Genomic DNA, 26,939 nt, shown 5'->3' on the forward strand with positions numbered 1-26,939 from the left:
CTAGGTACTAATATATTTGCCTCAATCAGCATTTAGGCATCCTGAAAACAGATAAAGTGATCGTGAACAATGTGTGGAAATTAAACGATGCATTACAAAATCGTGGGTGGGGGCCGGGGGGTGGGGGTGGTGGTTAAGGAGGGGGAGGGGTGTGGGTGGGGGAGGGGGGCGATGGCAAAGACTAGTTTTGTTCATCTCTTGCTTGGGCAGCAGTTGATTCGTGGCGATATTGTACCAATGAACGCCGCTGCCAGGACAATGCAGCTAAGAGCTAACACCGGCATTGCAGTCTCCATTATGCCCTATGAGGCAAACTTCGAGGCCTTTGAGGCAGACGCAAACGTTGAGCTAGGAAGCTGAAATTTTGCACACTTCTTATTGGGCCAACAAGCAATGGGAAAACACCAGGGGAGCTGGTCTTCCAAACTTAATAAAATTTGACGGGGCCTTGAGTGCGGGATTATAATATAGTGGCTGTGAGTCTTGCGCGTTAGCCATGCGGCATGAAATAATTTTGATACAAAACTGGCGCGGGGCGTGTTGTAAATCCCCGATGATATGTTGATTTATTTTTTATTTTTGGGGGAAATAAGTCAGCTTGAATTAATTAATTTTTAGTATTTCTCGCGTTTGTCGATATTTTTAGGCGTTGCCCATTTATTCAAGTACAGCTTTGTTTGCGGGTACCTGTTTTCTGTGTCGCGTCGGTTATGCCGCATGTCTTATAATGTGTTTTGGTTTGGTTTTGTTAAAAAATAAGCTACTGAAGTAAAATTTCGGTTATTCAGCTACATGAATTAAGTATCTGTCTTTCTGCATGGGTGAGGTCAATGCTTTCAATTGTAGAGTATCTGGTTTGAGACTTCTGCATCTATAGTTGTTTTTTTCCGAAAGGACTCTGGCTCCACGTACGGCTTTTGAAGAAGCACATTTTTTAGCGAGCAAAGCGGGCAAAAACTGAACCTGAGAAAATCAAATGTTGACCAATTTTAACATGTGGTTTCTTCCTGATACAGATTCAGATTAGTTCCATGCATGTTTTGGGACTAGATAGGTACCGTAAAATGGGGTGTTAAGGGACAGTGGAGTGATGAGGGACAGTTGTGTGGGAACAACTTTGAGTCATGTTAAGTTCCCAATTTGAGAAGGTTAAATAAAACTTGAGTGTGGTAGTTGACACTGTTTTGTTCTTGACTTCCTGGTACCTATAGGACAAAATGGCACGTTTTTTCATGCAAGTGATTTGGTTCAAATATGGTTTTTAAAATCATGCTACATTTTCACAAAATTGCGAAATCTCCAAAACTCTGTGTGTACTGCATAAACTAGTAGGTGTACAGGTAAAATGAATGCATAGGTGTATTGTCACATGTATTGCACATGTTTCCTGAAAAACTTATACAAATCCACCCATTCATTCATCATCCTTTTCCTCTTTTCCGGACATGCATATTTTGAGGTGGATGTGGGGTACTAAGGGACAGGGAAGAAAAAATAAAAAATAATATCTAAATATAATTTCATAAAGTTTTCTTTCAGTAGGCATGGAAAACACCAAATTCCACATAAAATGCTGGCATGTTCATGCTTCCATCTCTAACACATCTTAAGCTATATAACAAAACACCTCAAAACTCCCTTAACACTCTCTTTTACAACGATAGGTCAATGAAGACTGATGTAGGTAAATGTGATGTTCAGACATGGGCACAGATCCCAGATGACCAAACACGAAAATCAAGATGGCCACTAGATTAGTGGACTTCAAGCATGGAATTATGGTGGAAAACATGGCTAATAGATGCCTCTCAACGAACCAACTATTTTGCATTCCCTCAGAGTTCACAGTTTTGAGAAAATCCCTCAAGATCCATCTCGGATCCATGGCCGCGAATCATGGATCCGAGATGGATCTTGAGGGATTTTCTCAGAACTGTTAACCCTGAAGGAATGCAAAATAGTTGGTTCATTGAGAGGCTTCTATGAGCCATGTTTCCACCATAATTTCATGCTTGAAGACCGTCAATCTAATGGCCATCTCGATTTCCGTGATTGGTTGTCTGGGATCCGTGCACATGTCTGGTGATGTTATCATAAAAAGGCCAAAACAAAGAGGGCAACATAATGACAAGTGACTAGCTTCAAAATTGTTTTTTTTTTGTTGATGACAGAAGGGTACTTTTTGGTTCTGTTTACCTTATAATTGGCACATTTTCCAAACGTCTTGTGACTCCGTCTTTTAGTGGGGCAAGTGCCTGTTGACGGTCTGTTGAATAAATACTAAAAAATAAATATAAATACAAGCGTAAACTGCATTACATGTAATTGGCTAAAAAGGCCATTAGTGGTGAATGATCCTGACTTGTTTTGTGACAGAATATGCAAAACATTCCAATAAATAAATTGTGTGCCCTTTCACACCCCAATTTTGGGCATTTGATGACCATTTCTTGGAATAATATAGGTGTCCCTTAACACCCCACATTGGGGTGCTAAGAGACAGCGATGAAAAATAATAAATAATATGCATGTATATATTTTTAAAACTTTTATGTAGCAGGCATGTAAAGCACCAAATTCCACATAAAATGCTGGCAATTTGAGCGCCGCCAAATTTTGGGTACCTTATGGGGCAAACCTTGCGCATCTTTTGATCAAAAAAATTTGACCGGGTCATGTCAGGTCACGGAGTTATGACGTCACAAAGGGAACAGCCTCCGGCCGGATTTTCACAAACTGAGTGCCAACGCCCGAGGTTTCCTGCCGGTGGTACGGACATCGGTTGATGGATCGTGATGAAACTTCCCATGCATGTTGGGGCAAGTATTGGCTATCATATGGTATAAGAAACTTGACCGGGTCAGGTCAGGTCACGGAGCTATGACGTCACAAGAGGAACAGCGTCCGGTACTATTTTTGAAAAGCGCCCGAACCACTATTTTGCTAATTCTTGTCAGCTCAATGGGAATATGCAGCAATATTAGCTATTATAGGGAGCAAATGGACATCCCAAATCCAAAAATACAATCAGATTTCAAAAATTTAAATTTTGATTTTTCGAATTTCTGCCGCCGACTGTGACCTTGCCGACTTCCGGCGCTCCCAACGCGCCATTTTTAGAGCTAGGGAAACGAAATACATACCAAACGATAGAGAATTGATCAAGGAATACGATAGTGAAGGTTTCAAGTCGATATCTCCCACCGTTTTGCCACAATCGCCGCGGAAAATTTGAAAAAGTCTATTTTCCCGAAAATTTGACCTTTGACCGGTCAAAAGTAGGTCAAATGTTGACCTAGGACCAAAAAATATACCACCAATCGCGAGATTTCGGCGAGAGCAATCCGTTGGTCTTTTCCGCTAAGCTCTACGACGCTCCGTTTTCAAACGCCAAGGGGGGGGGGTCGCACCAACCCCCCCCCCCCCTGCATGGGCGAAGGTGGCAGATCGCCGTTTACGGGCGAGGGTTAAAAAGGGACCCTCCTGGCTGCCACCTTCAAAAAAGTTAATGAATTGGCATGAAAGTGATGTCGCTCGGTTCAGAAAGAGCAAAAACGAATATCTACCAAATTTCACCGAAAAATATTCACCGGTTTTCAAGATATTAGACTTTTACTTTTGTTTACTTTTTTTGGGATCTCCGCTGTTCCTAGCGACTTTATTTGAAAGTGCGGCGTTTGCGGCAGATGTTGCGCGCAAATAGCATATACCACCACCGCTTCACAAAGATGTTAGTATAATGTTTTAAAATCGTTAGATCACCGCTGGCGCTGACGTCACAAATTCTAAGGGTCGCCGACGTCGGCACGTTTACTGGGACAACACGCCAAAAGCATCAGCCGGCGATGGGATGCGAACCCCGTGTCATTTGTATGCGAGGTTAGTGCGCTAACCACTACACCACGCAGCCAGATAACGAATTCAGTTTGTTTTGTTGGGCTATGCCCTTTCGGTCTGACAAGACCATTTCAGAGCCGGAAGGATGATAGGATGGAGACATTGGTCTTCTTGGCGAGCACCCTGGGTCCAGTTCATATAGGGGGCATTCCACGATAGATCGACCAAAATTTTATCAGATTTACACCCGACCATTTTTGATTTTGATGAAATCTTGTCTACAGGGTTCTCTTATGCCCTGAAGTCAATGGTGACAACGCCAGACCCCTACGGTCAGCGGTTTAGGAGATATAGCCCCGGGCATTTTGACGAGGTCACTCTGCAGAGTGATTTTTGAAGTGCTATATCTCCTAAAGGAATGAAGGAAATGCATTAAACCTTTGCATCGTTGTGATCGTGGTGAAATGGGCAATTAATTGGCCATCTCGGATTTTCAAAAAAATGATTTTGATTTTTAGCTGTGACGTCATCAATTTTTAAACTTTCTGGCTACCCCCCTAGTACATTAAAATTTGCCATTATTTTTGCTCAGAAATAAAGTTCCGTCAATTTCCTTTCGACTGGAAAAAACAAAAATGGTAATCTTTCTACAAATATTTTATTTTATTTTTTGAAAATCGCACTACAAACTCTGATTTACAGAATCGGGTTATTAAGCAATATAAGACACATCTGCGAGGACCAGTTACTTCCAAAAAGAGGTTATCTGGGTTTCGGCATATATGTAGGGAAATACAGAATGTTAACCCTCGCCGGACCTATTGGTTTTCTACATACGCCCCGGCCGAGGGGGGGGGGGCGGGTACGACCCCCCCCCTCGCCGTTTCGCCCCTGGTGGAGCTAGCGCGTCGCGGAAAAAACGAGCGTGTGCGCCGTTACGAGACGCAGAGATTGGTACCCGATTTTAAGGTCCTAGGTCAACCGGTGACCTCTGAGGTCAGGTCAAGTGCCCAAAGGTACGGTTCAGTTTTTGATGAATAACTTCGCGGAAAATGGCCGCAGAGCCGCGATTTTGGCAGCATCGTGTTCGCCTCGCTCAGGCGCGTCGAATGATATACTTTTTGTTCGGGTCAGGTCAACTTGGGGTGTTGACCTCAGGTCAAGGTCAGGTCAGCACCCTAAGGTCACGAAGCTGGTCTAAAGGGGTCATGTCGCATATCATTCGATTTGGCAGGTCTTCCTGAGTCCATTGGTGGCTTTCCCGGCTCGCTAGCTCAATTTGATCAAGAGTTATTGACGAAAAACTAATATGACCTTGATGACGTCATAAATGACGTCACGAAAGGTCAACATTGCAAAAGTGACGCATCTAACCTTGCAAGGAGTGCATCAAATCACGATTCTGTGTGCTTGAGATAGTTGGAGATCGTTCCCGGCGCCAGAATAGCAGTTTTCATTTTTCCCCATTGACTTATAATGGTGAGGTCACGAAAATGACCTGACCTCATATGACCTTTAGGAAAAATCCGAGATATACAAGTTGTGAGACTCATAATGGATACTAGATCCTGCAAGTTTCATTTCCCTGTGACATCTCCTCTGGCAGTGAGGGCGTTGCGAAGTTGCGACATCTGAAGACCGTGCAGAGGTTCACTTATGACGTCATAGGTCAATGACCTGACCTGACCCAAAAATGCGGTTGGTGTCAAAAGATGCGGCTTGGATCAAAGGTCAGGTATGCCAAGTTTCAGCTCTCTACCGCCGGCGTGTTCGGAGCTATCGCGAAAAAACCCTATGGGGGGGGGGGGGCGGCACCCGCCCCCCCCTCGGCCGGCGAGGGTTAGATTAAAATATCTTACGCTTTGTTCCAGTTGCGAAAAATATTCAAGAAAATATTATTTAGATGTTTTATAAATCCAGTCCTTCCACTGTCCGTGCCAGCTGCACCTATTTGTCGTTTCAGAGCAAATGTATGCAAATTTCATATTACAGAGTTGTTTTCAAAAAATAAAATAAAATATTTATAGAAAGATTACCATTTTTATTTTTTGACAGTCAAAAGAACATTGACCGATCTATATTTCTGAGCAAAAATAATGACAAATTTTAATGTACTAGGGGGGTAGCCAGAAAATTTAAAAATTGATGACGTCACAGCTAAAAATCAAAATAACTTTTTTGGAAATCCGAGATAGCCAATAAATTGCTCATTTCACCGCCATCACAACGATGTACAGGTTTAATGCATTTCCTTCATTACTTTAGGAGATATAGCACCTCAAAAATCACTCTGCAGAGTGACCTCGTCAAAATGCCCGGGGCTATATCTCCTAAACCGCTGACCGTAGGGGCCTGGCGTTGTCACCATTGACTTCAGGGCATAAGAGAACCCTATAGACAAGATTTCATCAAAATCAAAAATGGTCGGGTGTTAGGCCTTGGTCGATCTATCGTGGAATGCCCCATAGAGTCCCTGGTCCCATTGCTGTTACGTGACACTTATTGGAAAGGGCGACCCCACAATGGATTCATATAGCCACTCTTACACACCGGCACCAACGTTTCCCAAAGTGTCCCTTTGATAAGTGACACTTTGGCAAAGTGACACTTGCCGACTGGTCTTTCTATATGAACTGGGCCCGGCCCTGGTGAGTTGCCGGGGCTGAGCCTGACCAAAGGATAGGCCGAGCAGCCCCCAAGCACTCACCGCACCCGGCTACGGGCGAGCTCGGCTTACGGGCAATCCCAAATGGGATAAAGTTTCCCGTCCAGTCCGGATCAGGGGGTTGCGGCGTGGAGGAAGATTTGAGTTTCCTGAGGATATTTTGAATACAGAAGCTCTTTATGAAACATGAAACATGTAATTTATATTATTTTAACCCTCGCATGTGTAGGGGGGGGGGTCGGATGCCCCCCCCATGTTTTTTCGCGAATAACTCGCGTAAAAAGCGGCCGATCGCGACGAAACTTTCAGTACCCTCGCATTGATCAATTTTACACCTACCCTGGAAATTTCATGACCCTGACCCAAATGACCTTTGACCTGTGACCTCTTTTCCGAGACCATGTTTGGCCGGAATCGCGATTTCGCGTATGTCGGCTCGCACTAGCCGCGTGTTTGCAAGCTTTTCGTGGTTTCAAACGTTCAAACATGTGATTTGATGTTACTCCCGTGTGTGTCAAGGTCACCTGAAGGTCAGGTCAGGTCATTGACCTTTGGTGACCTCGGGTGACCTCGGGTCACTTTTTCGAGTTTTACATGTCTCTAGGCTAGTTTTTGGAGCTGAATTCGAATTTAGCAACCATTTGAACATTTACGAAGTAGTTTTGGTGACTTCGTAACATGTTACGAAGCTGTCAGAGGCGGTTGACACGTACTACGAATACCCGTCACGACGCCTACTGGTTGACCTGACCTGACCTGACCCGACCTGGTCTAAATGCTTCAAGACATCATCTGTGATCAAAACTAACACGATGTTCGTGATCAGCACCCCGAAAAACCCCTTAGCAGCCACACTTTACGACTTTCTAACAGGTCCCGATTTTCCCGACTTTGGGTCATTGACCTGACCTGGAAGGTCAACCAATGACCTAGGACCTTAAAATTGGGTATCATCGGCTTCCTGTCGTCACGGGCAACACGCTCGTTTTTTCCGCGAAGCTCTAGCTCGATCAGGGGCCAAACGGCAAGGGGGGGGGGGTCCAACCGACCCCCCCCCCCCCCTACACATTAGAAGCTGGCAAACGCCGCACACATGCGAGGGTTAACGGTCAAAACAGCGGCCGATGTCGGTCCGACGTCGCCCCGACGTCGGCCCGACGTCGGCTGAACCTCAGCAATTGATCTCGGTCCGACGTCGGCCCGACGTCGGCTGGAACTCGGCTGGACGTCGGTACATGCGGGCATATCCGACATCCAGCCGACGTCGTGCCGAGGTTGGACCGACGTCGGGCCGACGTCGACATGCCGATGCCGAGTTGCCGACGTCACCCCGACGTCGGCCGACGTCGGGCCGACGTCGGCATGTTTACTGGGTTGGGAGCGATTGCCGTGGTTCAATGTTTTGCGTCGAAATCGGCCGAACATGACGTCACTCTGACGTCATTTCCGGCCGACCTATGGTAGTTAGAAGTTCAAATTTTGACACAAGGTGTCAAATTGATGCAGCCTAAGGTACTGAAAGTTTGGCGTCGATACGTCAAGCGGTTTAGAAGTTATTGCAGAAAAACTGGAGGGGGGGGGGGCTATGAATAGCCCCCCCCCCCAGTGGGGCGGGGGTTAATCGATGATACTCTCTGATGATATGGCAAAGCAGGCATATAAGCAATTAGCGTAACCCTAGCTGATGCCTGATAGCTATTGAGAGGTACACTGAACCTAATTCGACCAAGTCTGCACCTAATCTGCACCAAATGTGCACCAAATGTGTACTAGATGGCCATCGTGAAAACGGCTATTATCGCTTACAAATTCACTTGATTCTTAACATTTGCTCACCGTCTGTAATCACGAACCCTCACTTGTCAGCATGATTTAAGCAATTTATTAAACTAAAACTTAGAAAATATTTTCAAGAGATTCCTCACTTGATATTTAACCAGAATTACAGGACTTTTCATCAAGATCAATAACAAATAAGCAATACATCTCAAAAATATACAAGGCGCGCTCCACCAGTAGCGCGCAATGCTAAAAAGGCGCCGGCGCCCTGGCCGTCGTTAGATTGGGTGGTCGGAAAATCGGCGGAGTGTCCTATCCAGGAAGGCCTAATCCATGAACGAGGCATAAATCACACTGCATCATGCATTTTTTTTTAGTTACTTAGATCAGGCAGTCTTTTTTTGCTGATATTTCATGTTACAATTAGGCTTTAGGCAAGAAACCAGGCAGTTTTGTACTTTCAGGTTCAAAATGATTTGGTTGAAGTTTCAGCCAAATATTTGCACCAATAAAAAGTTATGAGCCAATATGTTAAACATTTGTTGAAAGTAAACATATTTTGCTCTTAAATGGTAACCTTACCTGGTTGGGTTCCCTAAGGCCGGGTTCGGTGTCTCCCGGACGACAAAGGTTCTACGTCGTCCGGGAGACATCAAATGTGGCCTTAGTCTCAGTAAAATTTGATCAGGGATAGTCAGGTTGGGGAAGAAAAACCCAAGATGCCGAGACACGTCAGTTCTCTGGGTACACAACTGCCCCTAAGGACAGCAGGACATGCACTGGGACCTCGTTAGTATTTCCAGGGCTAACAAATGCCGTTTGAATTTTGACAATCGGACCAGTACCTAGTTTCGGAGATAGGAAGGGGGTAGGGGCTCTGTAAAGCTAAACCCGTCATTCGCGCTTTGGAATAGACGGCAGTCATGCGCGGATTAACGTAAAAAGGAAACCAAACTCCTGGTTTGATTCACACTTATCCTTTACACGACATACATAAACATACTTTTATCTGGCATGGAACAATAGATAAATGAGTATTTTACACCTGTCCCTGGCCCATGCACCCAAAATGTCAGAGCCGCCTTATGAAATGCTAATTTGATTTTAGCTAGGGTGCCAGAGAAGACCGTGTAGACTGTAGAGGTTTACTCATTACGTCCCAGGTCAATGACCTGACTTGAAAAAGTGGCTTTTGTTTAAGGTCGTAAATCAAAGGTCAGATGTGCAAACTTTCAGCTATTCATTCCAACACGTTTCTAGTAATTGCAAAACAGCGTGTAGTGGCCTGAAGCCTCGAACATTTAGCTCTTCCTTGACTGGCAGGGTTGAAAGTGGCTACCGTTTTCTTTCTTTCGTGGAGAGCAACGCGCTCGTTTTTCAGGGGCCCTTCTATTCAGAAGGCGCTAAATGCGATCAGCTGTCGTTCCAACTGCATCCACTGTGCAGCCGAAGGATTAAAGGGACCCTCCCACCTTCAAAAAAGTTAATGAATTGTCATGAAAGTGATGTCGCTCGGTTCAGAAAGAGTGAAAACGAATATCTACCAAATTTCATCAAAAAATATTCATCGGTTTTCAAGATATCAGACTTTTACTTATGTTTACTTTTTGGGATCTCCGCTGTTCCTAGCGACTTTATTTGAAAGTGCGGCATTTGTTGCGCGCAAAGCAGCATATACCACCGCGTGCTACCAAACGTTTTAGTTAAAGATTTAATAATCGTTACATCTCCGCTGACGTCACAAATTCTAAGGGGGCATCCCAATGCCCTTAGAATCTGAAAACTGCAAGTTTGAAATTCCATATCTCCGAATTAAAGCATTTTTCGATGTTGTGAGAGCCCAAACCGGTATTTTCAGGCCATGGCCACCAATTTGGCTATCTCAACTCAAAACTAATGTTAAGGTGGGACGGTCACTTTAAGGAGGATCGACTAATATGCATAGGTGGAGGACTATGGGTGCTCGACCTCTCCAAATTTTACGCCGGCTTGCCTTTAGACTTTAGAGCCGCAACAGACGGCGGAGGTCAGGGTCACCGCTAGGGAGGCGGCCGCGTGCGACGGATTTGTTGCGCCCGAGTACCCATAGAACAGCACAATCCTCCACCTATGTCAATATGAGCAACGGTTAAGACCTATGTTTGACATTTAATTATCGATATGCCTTCTTTTCAGGTTCAACTTAGGATACTGGGAAAACTGCTGCACACCTGCTCAACATGTTGTACCTGGAAGATTATATTGAAAGTAAGCACAGGCCTCAGACATTGAATTCGACGCTGAGAAACCCTTAGTAGTTGATAGTTCGCATTAAAATATTATTTTGTAACATCTAAATTTTAAAGATTATGTTAATACGGATATCGTCAACATCGCAGCTTGACTAATCGATATCCACCACGGTTAGCACTTTAAGCCGACTTCCAACGTAGAACATATCCACTGTGTAACCACGCCTGACAGTGGGCGGTCTGTCTCTACTCCCCAGTGATCGAGCACCTGCCACGGGAGCTGCGGGACAGCTTCACCGAGATGCGTGAGATCGACTTGCAGGTTCACAGTGAGTTTGGCTGGAGACTGGAGAGGGGCCGGGCCGCGAGTTACCTAAGTGTGGAACTACCCAGCGCCGAGCCGGCCGGATGACGTCACACCACGGCCAGTGCCGGCGCGGCGGCAGACTGGCCGAGATTGGCATGGTCTTAACTTGGCGAAGAGGCATCGGACGCCAAACTTCTGCTGCAGCTATTAATCACATTTCATGCGTTTCTTCCATGTGTATGAGCTATCAAGTCCTTCGAATACCTAATGTATAGGTGAGCGTATCTGCATTTAGCAGTGTGTGCTATGCTATGTGGATGGGCACATCCGACAGTCGACACACTGCGCAATGGATTCCGATATTGCTTGGCTGATTCTGGCTTTGTGTCTTCGCACGAACCATTGAAAGGGAGGACGTCATTTTTAAAGGTTGTCAGGTGCACTCAAACGTTTTAATAAGCAACTGCTGATTGAATTTCTGGCGAGGGGTGGTGGAACGTTCTGTTCACAAATGAGTATCTACCTACCTAGTGCCTACCTGCATTGGCAAATAACTTGGTCGCGGTCAATTAGGCATGATTCACGAAGTCCCTTATCTTTTATTAGACTTATTAAGCCCAATGTGCAACATTTGCGTCTTTTCGCGTTGCATCGGGTAGCAAATGAGAAAATCTGCCTCTTCTCCACAGCCCTCAATTCAAGAAACCGTCCTTTTCCTTATCACACCATTCCATAACATAATTTTCAAACATGGGTATCCTCCCCACAAAAAAAAAACTGAAGCAGTTTCCTTCGGCTCCAATGCGCCGCTCGCCCAGGGAGACGGAAGTGTTATATTCTCGGCGGTCCAGTCTGCATTCTGCAGCACAATTAAATTTGGCGGACCCCCAGCGCACGACTGAACGATTCGTATTGTTGTGAGTGACTGTGACAATTCACTGGTGGTTTCGGAATAATTAACAGGCGGCGCAGCCCAGTGCCTCTTACAATGAATTACAGTGGCGAATGCACTATTGCAGAGAAGAAATGGATTGAGCAGATGCCCAACCTCGCTGTATTATCAACTAAACATTAGGTACGCTTTACATTTTAATCAGGCAATCATGTAAACAAACGACTTGCGAGTTGCGACCCTTCCGCCTTACAGAACTCGGCAGAATGCCCCTGAGTCGGCTATACTACACTGCATCTCTTCAAACCTTAAGCATTTTACATTTTACCACTCAGCTATGCAACAGGCTTATAATTCACTGCTCAAGTCTCAACCCCTTTTTCCCTATCATCTTTTTGGCACCGTCAATCGCCATCTGCGCTGCCCACTGTCCAGCAAATAATCCGGCCGTCTCCAGTTCTCTGGCAGGGGCTTCCAAACTCAAGCGAACTCGCCGAAGTTTCGCCATTCAATGCGCAGGATCTGTGCAATTGAGTTTGAGAGCCTCTGGGTTGGCTCGGCGCGCCTGCGCCGCGCCGTTGGTCCGGCCAAGTACGCGAGTGACGTCATGCTATAAGCGTCATCCCCCGACCAAAGTCACCAATCAGAGCCCTAGAATCGACTTGTAGTTCCACACTTAGGTAACTCGCGGCCGGGCCTCGGCGTGATGTGGGGTGAGCGAGTGTCGCCTCTGAATATGGATACAACTGGTCGTCTCTGCGGTGAGGTGACTGGCGCTCACTAGGTGCGTGTGAATGAGACGAAAGGCTCTCACTGGGCTGCAAGGTAGGAAATTTATTTTTCTTTTAACACGTAACAATTCCGATTATTGTTGTTAGCCTTGCAGAGCTCGTTGCCATCATTTGGCACTTGGAGCGCACCAGTAGTCTCGAGCGATGCAGTAAAATGTCATTGTTATCAGCACTCCCACCCCTCGGTTAGTGCCCTGGGGTGACGGCGACCCCTCGACCCTCCCCGGCAGACACCACTGACAATCTGGAGGAACGTGTCAAGACGTTCTTCGGCAGCGCTAAGAAGCTGAAGCCGGCCGAGCGGGAACAAGAGTACGAGTCCATTAAACGAGACTACTACAAAACGCTGGACGACTCCGGTGAGCCGACCGGGGAGGGCAGAAGGGCCGAGCGCTGGTGTTTGGTAGGGGACAGCAGAGGCGTAGTGTAAACATTGTGTGCTGAGATTCGCGTGTGGGTACTGGGTTTGATTCTGAAGTTGCGACCGAGGGCAAGATTGGAGGCTATGAACTGGAGCGGGACGTTGGTACCATTTTTACGCTAGATAACTGGGAAAAGTCCATTTTAATTCACTGGGAATTAAGCCAGCGCACAGAATGATTGAACAATCTTCCTTCTTACTGACGGTGGGATCCATCGTTGGCTCGGCAGACGAGAAGGTGCAGATCGCGCACCAGATGTACGACCTGGTGGACCGGCACCTGCGCCGGCTCGACCAGGAGCTGCACAAGTTCAAAATGGAACTGGAGGCCGACAACGCCGGCATCACCGAGCTGCTCGAGCGGAGGTCTTTGGAGCTGGACGTCACGGGCGCTGAGAGCCAAAAGGAGAACCGCTACTCGGGCCGCAGCGGGCTCAGCAGGCATTCACACGGTGAGGGAGTGAATGAATGAATGAATGAATTAATGGCATGCATGAATGAATGAATGAATGAATGAATGAATGAAGACGCGAAAAAATCAATGAACGAATGAATGAAAATGCGAAAATCATTGAATGGAAGAATGAATGAATGAATGATCCCCTAATAACCAATTCACATGACTCGCTTTGTATGGTCACCTCATGATTCACTCCACTTGGTCCGATTACATTAACCTACGGCAGTCCACGTGATCCGATGTTGGATTCTTGTACGTACACCACCCCACTTAGCATGATTTCCCCCCCCCCCACCCCACGTGACTGACTGCCGTGCTCCCCGCCAGAGCGGAAGGCGGTGCTGACCGCGCAGCAGGCGGTGCGCCGCGAGGCTGACCGGGCGGCCGACCGGCACCACGCCGAGGCCCGCCAGCCGGCCGCCGTGGCGCCGGCGTCAGTGGCCGGCGCCGCCTACCCGGCCGTCTCCTACATGGGCAGCATGGGCGTGGGCAGCAACAACGCGCTGGCGGCGGCCGCCTCGCAGGCCATCGCGGCCACACAGCACGTGAGTGATGCGGGGCGGTACTTTGGACCGGGGGAGGGGGGGTAGGGGTCACCAGCTTGGGAGCTGGACAGACGTGGAGGCTATCGGGCTGTTCTTACTGGAAGCCTGTTGAAATTTTATGATTCACTAACTTTCGACACCAATATTTTATTCCATGGAAATATGCTTACTTTTACTGCCTCAGTTACTTATCACCCAATTAAAGCATGATTGCCATACATTACCAATGTGTCGCCTTCCCGTGGTACGTGTCCTCCCCTCCCTCACTCCCCGCGCCTCCCCTCCCTCAGATGCAGCAGGGCCGGAGGACGTCCAGCATGAAGGCCAGCTACGACGCCATCTCGGCGGGCAGCGGCGGCGCGTCCGGCGAGTTTCCGCTGGCCAGGGAGCTGGCCGGCGCCGCGCACACCGCCCTCGCCTCCTCCGGACTCGTGGGAACGGATAGGAAACGAAAGTACGTGAAGCTGGAGAGGGGGAGGGAGAGACGGAATGGGAGTGGGAAGGGATGGACAGGATGTGGTGACATGATTTTCATGCTGTTTTTATATATCTGCTGACATATTACGCCGAAGCTTTTTGATGTGCATGTTTCTGGTAGTTTTTACTTGATTTGTTGCTCATTTGTTGCTTAGGTTGTAATTGTTTCAAAATATTGTAAATATTTCTGCGTGTTTTCCCTCTCCGTGGCCCATGCATTTGACCGTTTCCTTCCTATTTCAACGCCTCACTCACTCAGCTACAACTGAGCTCTCCTTCCTGCTATAGCTTCCACACTTAAGTACCATTCAATTTCAGGCCGATCGATGTTATATTGAATCTACACACCCTCCACCCATACTATCCCACACATCTGACCCCTGGCGCTCTGACCCCGCTCTCAGGAAGTCGACGGCTCCTCCGGCCCCTCCGCCGGCGCCGGTACCGACGTCCCCGACCCCGTCGGACGAGCTGGTGGGCGACATGATCATCGACCCGAACGCCGAGGAGCCGTGGCTATACGACGCCAACGAGCCGCGCTACTGCGTCTGCCAGAACGTCTCCTATGGAGACATGGTGGCCTGCGACAACAGAGAGGTGAGGGGAAGTTGGTGGGATATGATGGGACGTGTGGACTGTGAACATGGATGTCAGATGTGGCTGGGGATATGAGGGGGAGATATTTTATTGGGATGTGGTGATATATGGTGGCCAGTAATAAGAGAAGTGAGAGCTCTCACTAATGGGATATGTTCAGATATTGTGACGTGTAAAGAAACAGATGAGTGCTATGTGGTTGGAATATGGCTAGATATGGTTGACTGAGCTATTATACTTCGGCAGGATAATTACTGCCTGGAGTAGTGAGAAAATGGTTAGCGCACATTATTTTGGAGATTTGAATACTATTTTTAAAAAGTGTTTAACACCGATGAGGTGCCGCTATGTTAAACGCCGTGCGATCAGGGGCGGATCCAGGAAAACTCCAGGGAGAGGGTCATGAATCAAAGTGGTGCCCCTACCTATACTCACAATTAAAAACAACGGATTTCGGCCACATAAATCTTGTGCCCTTTTTCAGTTTCTTTATATTTATTTTTGGTCAGTGTCTTGGTGCCCCTGAGCCCTGGCAGGCCTGTGGTGCCCCTGGCTGTGGTGCTCCCTGCAGGGGCGGCGGATTCCGGGGGGCAGGGTGGGCAGATGCCCATCCTGAAAAATCTCAGGGTGGGCAAAACTATCTTTTTGCCCACCCTGTTCTGGGTGGAGGCCCTTTGCTCGGAATAGAGGGCCGCAGGCCCTCTATTCCGTTTTTTAGGGCCAGCCATGCTTGAAAGAGGCTAAAGGCTTCCGTGCAAAAAATGGCACTTTCATGCAAAAGAAGGTTCCCTCAGGGTCACTTTGCAATGTTAAGATGAGGCTCTGTCGTGACAGAAGACCCTCCCACTTCCCAGTCCCTGCAAAGAGAGGCCCTCCCAGAAACGGAGGAGGATTTATGTGTACGTAGGAGGCCCCTGTGCAAATGGGAGGTCCTACGTGTACAGAGGAGGCCCTTCCTAGCACAGAGGAGGCCCCCTGAACAGATGAGGAACTAATCGTGCGCAGGAGGCCCCCGTGCACATGGGAGGCCCTCCATACACATAGACAAACCGTAGTATACAGAGGAGGCCCTTCCGAGTACGAAGGAGGCCCCCTGAAGTCTGAACGGAGGAGAAACGAAACGTAGGTACGCAGGAGGCCCACGTGCACAGGGAGGCCCTCCATCTAAAGCGGAGGAGTGTCGGATACAAAGGAGGCCCCTTACACATGGGAGGCCCTCCATGTACAGAGGAGGCGCGTAGTATACAGAGGAGGCCCTTCCGAGTACATAGGAGGCCCCCTGAACGGATGAGGAACTAAACGTACGCAGGAGGCCCCCGTGCACATGGGAGACCCTCTATCTAAAGCGGAAGCGTGTCGGATACAGAAGAGGCTCACGTCCACATGGGACCTCGGCTATAGCCTCACGGCTAGCTGGGAGGACAAAAAAGTCCACATGGGAGGCCCTCCATGCACAGAGAAGGCTTCAAGGCGCGTAGTATATAGAGGAGGCGCTTCCGAGTACAGAGGAGGCCCCTGAACGGAGGAGAAACGAAACGTAGGTACGCAGGAGGCCCACGTGCACAGGGAGGCCCTCCATCTAAAGCGGAGGCGTGACGGATACGAAGGAGGCCCCTTGCACATAGGAGGCCCTCCACGTACACGGGAGGCGCGTAGTGTACAGAGGAGGCCCTTCCGAGTACAGAGGAGGAACTAAACGTATGCAGGAGGCCCCCGTGCACATGGGAGGCCCTCCATGTTAGATATGTCAATCGGATACCAACTTTTTGGTATACCGATACCAAACCGATACCATCTTTGTATTTGATATTTCAAGGCTAATTTATTTGGTATTTTGTTGGTACCATGAATCCTCACTAATGAAAAAAGAGGTTGTGAATTTGGTAAAAAGTTGGTATTTTCCTCATATTCCCATGTCGGTTCGGTTTCTGTATTTTCACATGATCATTGTTGGTATTTGGTTTGGTATCGGTGTCCCGACCTTCTGCCATCCTCGTATCTATTGGCGTCCTCTTGCTGGTCATCGCCCTTCTGATCATTGACGGTGACGCCCTCACGTTGTTCGGGGCCCTCCTACATACTGGCGCCCTCCTGTTGAATGTTGATGACGTGGCGCCAATAGGTAGGATGACGTGGTCATCCTACCTATTGGCGCCCACTTCTTAGTAAACGGCCTCCTACATATATTGGCGCCCTCCTGCTGCTCGCCAACCTACTACTATTAGTGCTATCCTGGTGAATGTTGATCGGGGCTCTCCTACCCTTTGGCGCCTTCATGTTGATTGCCGTCCTTCCACACATTGGCGTCCTTTTCTTGATAGCCATCCTCCTACCTATTGGCGCCGTCTTGTTGATCACCGCCCTTCTGATCACAAGCGCCCTCCTGTTGATCGGTGTCCTTCCTCCTCACAGACGACGTCCTATTTAATATCACCGTCTTGGGAAAAACGCCCTCTAACTATTGGTGTTTCTGTTTTCCTGTCATTCGCCGCCCTTCTACCCATTGGCGCCCTCCCGATGTTCGCAACCCAAGCCTACCTATTGGTGCCTTCCTGTCGAATGTTGATCGGGGCTCTCCTACCTTTTGGCGACCTCCTGTTTAATGTTGATCGGGGGCCCTACTATATATTTAGCGCTCTCCTGATGATCTCCGCCCTCTCAACCATTGGCACTATCCTGCCGATCACAGCCCATCTACCTATTGGCGACCTCCGTTGATCGCTGCCCTCCTATCATTTATCTACTCGTAAGCTTAAAGGGACCCTCCCACCTTAACATTAGATTTGAGTTGAGATAGCCAAAATGGGGTCCCTGGCTCACAATTACCGGTTTCGGCACTCACAACATCGAGAAATGCCTTAACCCTATTCCTGGCGGGGGGGGGGGGGGCTCAGGAGCCCCCCTGAGGTTTTTTGGTTATTTCTCCCAAACGCGTTGAGCTAGGAAGCTCAAATTTTCTGACTTTTCCTATAAGGCTTCTACGCAACATGTCTGAAAATTTTGAATTGATCTGACCTCAGGTCAGGTCACCAGAGGCGGTTTGGTGACCCTACCTCAGAAAAGTTTGCAATCACGCCAGAGCTAGAGTTTTTGACCGATCAATTTCTTCTCTTCAGGCTTTAGTTAGGGTACCAGTATGTGCAATTTGTATATCTCGGAATTTTGATATCGGTGACCTAAGGTCAGGTCAATTTCGCGACCTCCCCATTATAAGTCAATGGGGGAAAAATCAACTCCCTGTTTTTACCACTAAAACGGGTCGGAATGGCCCCATATACCATACATGACTTCATATACGATCAACCTTCACTACCTTGAGGTCTGTTTTGCTGTAAGGCAGCTGTGAGGTCGTGTGACGTCATCAAAGGTCACCAAAGGTTTTTGGCCAATAACTCCGTACAGGAACAAGATACAGACGCGTGGATGGTCTCATTGTGTTCAGCTTGTCAAGACGCATCGAATGATATACATGATGACCTCGAGGTCACGTGACCTGAGGTCAACCTTTGACCTTGACCTTTCGAGGTCAACATATATATATCATTCGATGCGGATTGACGAGAGGATCACGATGATGCCCTTAGTTTGTTCCTATCTTGACTAATTCGAAAGTTATTCGAGAAAAACTCTCCATATCTAGCGCCGCCATTTTGACTTTTTCGACCCCTGTGACGTCATCTTTGACCTGACCTGAAAATGACCTTAGTAAAAATTGTAGACCTTGTCCATGCGTATCCGATGCCGTTTACCGCTTGTCGCTATCTTGCTTCGTTCTCGAGATCTCAGGGGGGGGGGCCGAATCGGCCCCCCCGCCAGTTTCTTGTCCCGGCGGAGCCCGCCAGGAATAGGGTTAACCTTCCAGGCGGTGGGGGGGGGGGCATTTTTTTGCCCCCCCCCCTTTACTTTTTTCAATATATCTCGAGAACCGCTGCGCCGATCGTCACCAAACTTTCAGTACCCTCCCGGGAGCAGCTAGCGCACATGGTGACCAAAAATTTTTCCAAAGGCTATGATAGGTTGGCCGCTAATGACGTAAGAGTGACGTCATTTTTGCCATTTTCGACCCAAAAAAAGGTTTCGCGGGAAGAGCTGTCAGGCCTACAGCTTTAGAGATACAGAAAAATGTTTTAGACATAAAAGGTGTGGAATCAAAAGGGCTACAAAACTGCTATTTCGGTTTTTCGAATTTTTTGAATTTTGACCCCCAAAAATCAAAAAATATATTTTTTGAATATAATAGACAAAAAATCCAAAAAGTTTTTTGAATTTCGAAAAACCGGAATATATGTGATAGTCCCTACCGCTTTCTATCTACATACCAAATTTGAGATCGATACCTCGTTTTTTGGCCAAGTTATAGCGAAAAAACTGTTCAAAATTGATGACGTCAAATTTTCGAACTCAATTTTTAGCAATTCTAGACCTCGTAGCGCAAAACAAAGACCACCATTAGACTCCCCGTGACGAGCTGCATCGAATCGATACCCATTTTATGCAAAAATATCAACTTTGAAATTTGACCTTTTTTGACCTGACCTTGACCTGACCTCCACCAGAAAGTGACCTAAACCGTACCTGATGGTCTTATAACCAACACCATTGAGTTGGAAATGAAAAACTGACCATAAAACATGCATCACATAACCTTAGTAAAGTTGGGCTCATGTGGTGACCCTTGGTGACCTTTGGTGACCTGACCTGTGACCTGACCTGGTATGACCAGTGACCTCTAATAGCAACATATGTACTAGACAACTGACGCCTTATCGCTGATTTTCGACAAAATTCGTTTTACTCGGTGTTATAGCGCTTTCCCTAGAAGCCCTGTGAACGGTGAAACCTTTTATCTTTGACCTGACCTGTGACGTCATCGGTGACCCCGAGGTCAATGAAATTTGGTTTCCTTCGACAAATTTGACAGGGCTATCGAACGCCGTTTGAATTTTCCGGATCCGTCCAGTAGTTTCGGAGATACGGGGGGGGGGGGGCAAAAAAGTGCCCCCCCCCCCACCGCGTGGAAGGTGGCTGGTAGGCCCACCGCCTGCCGGGTTAAATCGGAAATATTGAATTTCAAAATTGCAGCATTTTGATTCAGAGGGGCTAATGCATAGGAATGCCCCTCTGAATGTGTGACGTCAGCGCAGATATCTAACGATTTTTAAATATTTCACTAAAACGTTTTGTAGCACGCGGTGGTATATGCTGCTTTGCGCGCAACAAATGCCGCACTTTCAAATAAAGTCGCTATAGAAACAGCGGAGATCCCAAAAAGTAAACAAAAGTGAAAGTCTAATATCTTGAAAACCGGTGAATATTTTTCGATGAAATTTGGTAGATATTGTTTTTTGCTCTTTCTGAACCGAGCGACATCACTTTCATGCCAATTCATTTACTTTTTTGAAGGTGGGAGGGTCCCTTTAAGTATGTTTCCCAGCATAGCCGTTCTCTTGCACAATGTGATGCATTGCCTGGGAAAACTGATACAATGGAACGTGTATTCAGCACAATGAATGAAGTATACCTACCAAATGTATGAGTAGATAAGTGAAACTTTTTTAAATATAAAGGTACTGTATTAAAGCAAGCATTTGCAAACGCCTTTCGAATATATCTTCGTCAGTGCTAGCTTCCTATAATACAAAATCAAAATGGTACAAAAGTTCACAACTCATCACAAGTACACACCCAGACCGCAAATCACCCCTCCGAAGGTGTAAAAGCCCCTTATGGTTGACACACTTTGAATTAATGCCGACTCCTATAGGGTAAGGTGCCTAATTAGCGACCCCCTTAATTTGAACCGTAATTGCTTACGCTCTGTGGGTGCCACTGTGTTACTGGCTTGATTTTCGGAGAGATCGTTCATTTTTCTATTAAAATATAGTCATTTTCTGCCCCAATATTCACTAACTCATTTGTAGTGAGCATTTTGGCAAACCGTTGCAAAAAACGCTAATAGGGAACTCTTCCCGATTAGCGACCGGGGAGGGTCGCTAATAAGTCTATGGGTTTCCCCATATTAAAAATGGCAAAAAATGCGACGCCTGAAAAGATGAAATATGATCTCAAGAAGGTAACCTATACGCAAAGCACTCAATAACTCGAACAGGAACGTTTATCCAACACATTTACGTAAGTAAAAACTGATCACGTGATCCACCGAAGGCGAAAAGAAGGCGGAAACCCAAATTTTGCAGGCTATCTTGTATGATATTCGAGGTCCGCGCTGAATTCGGCACTCCTGCAGTCGGTGACGACATTTGGCATCCCCTGCCACACATTGCAAGCTTCAGCAACACCTCATTTTCATTTCTCTCTTTTCCCCTTTCTTTCCCTTCTTGAGCTATTTGCGACCATGCCAGGCGCAAATAGGAAATAGGGGAGATCCGTGTAAGACGCCCAGGGTCGGTAAGAGGCCCCATCGCTTTTTTTACCAAACCAATAATGTTATTTATTTTTTAATGTTCTTGTAAAGCAGAAGCCCTCTTGAAACAACAACTCACGAAACCTGAGGTATCAGGTGCGTCGCAGCGACTTTTGGTAAGCCTGTTTCTGTTTTTGCCCCTTTACTTGCTAGAAATATGCATCTTTATCACCCTTATATATCTGAAAAAACAATGGCTATCAAATGCAATCTTTTCTCATCGAAATTGTCACATGTTAGCTTCAGAATAGACCATGTTCTGGTGCGCTGCAAATGTCTCATAAACCATAAATATTGTGGACGTTAAAACACTGTATTTTTTTAAGAGGCCCTCCCTTCGAGGATGATAAAACGCCCCCCGATAAAAAACGCCCCCGATGCTAAAACGCCTGCACCTGCGGCAGGCGTGGCATTCTTTTTTCAAGGAGTTTGTTTTTGTTTCTTTTTTTCTGTTTCTTTTCTTAGAGGTTAAAGGTACAATTTTCGTTGGTCATCAGCGTTTGGTTGTGCTAGTTTTCGCATTGTTCGAGCGCTTTGGAAGTGTTATTGGTTTCGATAACACCGTATTTGCTTAGCTTTTCGAAATAAAAGGCCTTGCAGCTGTGTTCGCAAAGCGTCTTTTACAAGTCGACTTGACTTTTAAAACGCCCGAGGGGGGGGGGGCGTCTTACCATACCCATAGTGTAAGAGGCCCTTTTGCAACTTTTTCCAAAATGTTAAAGTTTACGGTTTTTGTACCCCCTAGATTCATTTTGAATGCAAATATGTATGGGAAAATGATGCATGCTCACAGCGCATGCACACGTTAGCGCTTAAATATTATGAGTTGTCTAAAAATAGTAACTGAGCTTAAGGGGGGGCCTCCTGCACCACTCTCCCCTACTAGGCTTACCCGCGTGCTCCGCAACGCGAAGGGGGGATTTTTTGACCTGTGGATATTGGGTTCGTCTGTGTCGATTTGGTTGGTATCCACTTCGTTCGATTGCTTTTTGACGGCCAAGCATTTTGTAAGAAAACAAAAAGATACATCGCATCGAGGTGCCCGTGTCGTATTATCTATGTTCTTGGTATTATCATGCGTTCTACTTTAGAATGATTCGAAAACTGGCGTGAAATCTTTTGAGGGCCATCGCAGGGTATGGCCATCGATGAATTTCGCTAAAAATGACAATGTAATGGTTTAGAACATTTGCATTATTAAGAATACTGTTATTCATAATGCAAAAATGAAGACTGAGCCTTGGACAGAATTCAATGCTCTTTCCAACGGTGCCATTTTTAATTGCCAGAGATATCAGATCATTGAGGAAAACCCGTGTGATTAATGAAGTGGCACAAAATTGACAAACACTATTTTCTCCCGTGATTTGTACCACCTTGATTTGGATCAATTAGCTTTTCACAATTTTCCCATGAGAGGCGGTACATTTCTCTTCCCAACAGGCGTTGTTCCAACTCGCTCCGTTTAACGGTCAACTAAAAATAAAATTAATCCCAAAATCCGTCAAAAAACGGCAATTTTTCAATAAAAGTATCCTCATAGGGGCACGTGGCGCGTGCCATCCCCTGCAACGCACACCATTCAATAGCCCATTCGATTCTCTACACGATGCTGTTTTCCCCGTGCCGATCGGGCGCACGGTTACCGAGATGTTGCACGGGGATCGGACCCGTGTGGGGCAAATTTAGCCATTTTCGCCCGATTTTGCAAGCCGATTTATACATGTAAAGTCTATGACGCGAATTCGCACTTTTTGAGCACGCGCCACGCGCTCCCTACCAATCCGATCGAGCTGAGACCCCTCAAAGGCACGTCGCGCATCCTTGATCTATAAGTTGTGCAAATTTCAGCGCGCTAGGTGCAACGGTCTGACTTGTAGTCCACGCAAAGCACGACCAAGTCGGGACCTCGGTAACGGACAGACTCACCCTCCTCAAATAGTAAAGGTAGATGAGTTGCGACACATTTTTAACCGCCATGCTGTGCACAGTTGAGCGATTCACTATGGGAAAACGGCAATCAATTAAAAAAGGAATGTCGATTCAGAATAAAAAAGGTGCATCATCCTAATGTGCATCGCTTTTCATCAGAGAGGGCCCAAACACACACGTTTTGGATAAGAAACTCGTCATTTTTATTTAAACTCACCTGAAACGTCCCACTAGAAACATCGACGACCGGAAAATAATCTAATTTGATAACCAAAGTATGGGTGACCTTTTGACGATGTTTTTACCCCGTTTTCTCCTGTCAGTTTCTGTAGGGAGGTAGGTCGCAAATCGGAAAGGGTCGCTAATTAGGCACCTTACCCTATATACCTGCCAAAGCTATTTACGCTCTAACATGGATGAAACCCGTCTTGGTCTTAACTGATATTGATTTTACAACCATGACTGGTGTTTCTGAAGATTGTTGCTGCTATGCTGCTGCATTCTCGCTGTGAGCTTGCATGCTTTCGCATCTCTTGCTCCGGTGTCGATTCGATACGGTGATTTGGTGTGGATGCCGTCACCAATAAACTTTTTCTACACCGTCACCCATGGGCAGAACGTCTCCACCAACCTTTATTTTAACCTTAACTTTGCTAAAGGGACAAGAAAAGCTTCGAATGGTGAATGCATAACAGGTGTGCCTAAAAAGCAGAAAAAGGTTGTTTTTTTACAATTCTACGGGACTTCGGCGCGGCATTTAAAGAACGTATGGTCGAAAGAAATTTGGTACCCACATGCCAATCGTTTGCAACCTTTTTGTCGCGTGTGATATTAACCCGATACCAAGTTTCGCAGCACTGCGCGTTGCCGCTTTCCTTACATACGCAAAAAAAGCTGGTGGCGTGGTAAAAACGCTCCCCCCCCCTCCTGAGCGATCGCTAAGGATTTTTTTTTTTATATCGCCACCGTACATACGGCGCCCTCCTTGGGTGAGGTGGCGCCCTCCTAACCTTTGCTCCCCCCCCTTCCTTCGCGATATTCTAAACACGCCGCTGACTACAATTTTGAATGTTGTTTTCGTTGAATTGGCTGGCGGAAAAAAAATATGCTTGTAGAGCAGATTATGCTAGTTGGTTTACTTCGGTGATACACGTTTACCCCTCCGTTGGTTCACTCACCAGATCTAGGAGGCCCCTATACACAAAAGGCCCTTTTTCGCCAGGAGGCCCCCCACGATATCTTGCCCACCCTTTCAAAAATGCAATCCGCCGGCACTGGCTCCCTGCTAGGCCGCAGGTGCCCCTGGCAGGTTTGTGGTGCCCCTGGAAGGACTGTGGTGCCCCTGACAAGCCTGAAGTGCCAACGACAGGTCCTTGGTGCCCCTAACAGGCCCATGGTGCCCTTGCGAGGCCGGTGGTGCCCCTGACATGCCTGTGTTGCCCCTGCTAGTCTTATGGTGCCCATGGCGGACCTGTGGTACCCCTGATAGGCCTGTGGTGCCCCTGATAGGCCGGTGGTGCCCCTGGCAGGCCTGTGGTGCCCCTGGCAGGCCTGTGGTGCTCCGGGCCCCAAGTGGGGGGGGGGGGGGTCATGACCCAATATATGACCCCCCCCCCTTGGATCCGCCACTGCATGTGATTTACTATTTAGCATTAAGTTCAGTTATTATTCCTGACAAATTGTCTATCATTCCGTGTGGGGTTGTTAATATGGGGGTAAATACGAGCTGAGAGTCAGGGAAATAGGAGCCAGGAAGAAATAATTTTGATAATGTTGATCGTCTGTGAAATTCATTATATGCTAACAAGTTTTCTCAGTAATTCAGCTTGCAAGAAACGTTTACAGTGAGGTCTAACCTAAATAAAACTATGGAGTAGAAACTGTTGAACGTGCTATGAGGTAGCTGTGCTAAGGTGGAAACCAAATACAGATATTTCATGCACTCCTAACTATAACCCCATGAGATATAACATTTTAGGCGAATGATAAGCCTGCTGTGTTCGTCTTCTCGACCCTACCTCACTAACTCACAATCTCTTTCCGGCAGTGTCCGTTCGAGTGGTTCCACTACGCGTGCGTGGGGATCACGGCGCCGCCCAAGGGCAAGTGGTACTGCCCGCAGTGCACCGCCTCAATGAAGCGAAGGAAACACAAGTAGGTGGCGGCGGGGCCGACTGCAGAGGACCGCCGGCGGCCGGCGGGGCGGTGGGGGAGAGGCCGGAGGGTACTGTGGTGTCGCTCTCATTCGCTGGGAGGGTGAGGTAGACTGAGGGATGAACTGGGATCTGTTAGAGGAGAGAGAGGGTGGGAGAGGGAGAGCGAGGAGTGGGAACGGACGACTGGCGGCGTGAGTCTGGCGGGGAGAGGCTCCCGAGGGGTTCACTCCCTCCTCCGCTGTGTGGAAAAGCCAGGGGTCTGTCTAGGACACTCTCATTCGGCCTGTGTGCTCGTTCAGCTCATGTCGCTCCGTGTCTTCCCAATGGTGATCGGACTGTACGCGCAGAGGTGAAATCGCGACTGAGTGGCTCCCGTGGAGCCAAACGTTACCCGTGGAGACGGCGAGGGACTCTGACCGCTCCATTGTCAGATGACCAGGTCAAACTCTGCATTGTGTGGAGGGTTTAAAAATGGTGATAGCCTTGTCAATGTCACAACCCCTCGGCATTATATACCCCTAAAAGCGTCAGCTGGCAAAGCCGCTTCTCAATTTCCAACAAGCCACTTAATACTCATCCAGGCATCCACGTACTATAAAAGCCACAAAACATGATTGTAGTGCCGTAAATATTGCTTGTGCCGGAGTCTGGGCTCGCTATGTCCGGGGCTTGTGACCTGGCTGGGGCTCGCGCAGTGTCAGCGGGTTAGGCGAAACTCGTTTGCTCCCCTGATCGTTGGGTTGTGGCGTCCTCTTCTTTGGGCTGTGGCTTCTGTAGAGTGTAGGCGGGGGGGGGGGGGGGCAAACAAATGTCAAACCATACAAATGTCAAATCATGAAGAAGGTGGCATGTAATGTGAGCCACTTCACGATAAAACCCAGAAAAAGCTAGGCTTTGTAGTTTGTAATGTGCATAAAATGGAAGTGCATTCAAGCGTTTTCATAAAAATGACACCAAAAAAGTAGATTCACGTAGACTGCTTAGCGAATAGGGAATCGCCCACGTTTCAGTGTGGCTTGGAAAAAGACTGTGGTGTCAGGCTTTGTTGCGGTGATCCACACGAACAGTCCCCTGGTCCTAGCTGTCGACCGCCGCAGCTGCAGCGGCTGCTGTCGTCCAATCAGACTCCGCCGCCGTGTGATGTCATTAGCCTCAGGACTCAGCTGTTGCATTCATCGTAGTCACCATGCGTAGGCACCTTAGGTGCCTAGCTAGTTAGTCATTTCTGTGTAGCACGCCGTGTCATCTCATCATTTTGTATCCAGATTTTGTTGCGTTGCGCTGCTTCGGTGCGATTTTTCGCTGTTTTGCTGTGTGACCTGCCTCTGTCGAGGACTAATTGTACAATGTGATTGGACCGAATACATTCTGAAAGGTGTTACACTAAGTCTCTCTGATTGTTCTGGGTACATTCCCAATGGCGGG

The 26,939-nt window shown here is 47.4% G+C and overlaps 1 protein-coding gene across 2 annotated transcripts; it reads left to right on the forward strand.

Annotated features, from left to right (window-relative positions):
- The first annotated feature begins 488 nt into the window (after positions 1 to 488).
- Positions 489 to 26,895, forward strand: LOC122370171 (inhibitor of growth protein 3-like). 2 transcript variants are annotated; one of them, XM_043345532.1, is made up of 9 exons: positions 489 to 542; positions 10,457 to 10,528; positions 10,770 to 10,841; positions 12,733 to 12,861; positions 13,154 to 13,375; positions 13,711 to 13,928; positions 14,219 to 14,382; positions 14,810 to 15,002; positions 25,406 to 26,895. In XM_043345532.1, the coding sequence occupies exons 2-9, from the start codon at positions 10,501 to 10,503 to the stop codon at positions 25,514 to 25,516; spliced, it is 1,137 nt and encodes a 378-aa protein (XP_043201467.1). In that variant the 5' UTR covers positions 489 to 542; positions 10,457 to 10,500; the 3' UTR covers positions 25,517 to 26,895. The 2 variants fall into 2 exon arrangements, with proteins under 2 accessions (XP_043201467.1, XP_043201468.1); XM_043345533.1 differs by lacking the exon at positions 489 to 542 and adding an exon at positions 725 to 821.
- Positions 26,896 to 26,939: the final 44 nt, after the last annotated feature.

The sequence above is a fragment of the Amphibalanus amphitrite genome, unplaced genomic scaffold, assembly GCF_019059575.1.
Source record: "Amphibalanus amphitrite isolate SeventyFive unplaced genomic scaffold, NRLGWU_Aamphi_draft 001105F_arrow, whole genome shotgun sequence".
Lineage (NCBI taxonomy): Eukaryota > Metazoa > Arthropoda > Thecostraca > Balanomorpha > Balanidae > Amphibalanus > Amphibalanus amphitrite.

What these genes read in the sequence shown, in the direction of transcription:
- LOC122370171 (XM_043345532.1), top strand. Translation starts at nt 10,501, where the DNA reads ATGTTGTACCTGGAAGATTATATTGAAA. An exon ending in CCATCGCGGCCACACAGCAC is followed by an intron (nt 13,929 to 14,218) that starts GTGAGTGATGCG and finishes CCCCTCCCTCAG; the next exon opens with ATGCAGCAGGGCCGGAGGAC. An exon ending in GGAACGGATAGGAAACGAAA is followed by an intron (nt 14,383 to 14,809) that starts GTACGTGAAGCT and finishes CCCCGCTCTCAG; the next exon opens with GAAGTCGACGGCTCCTCCGG.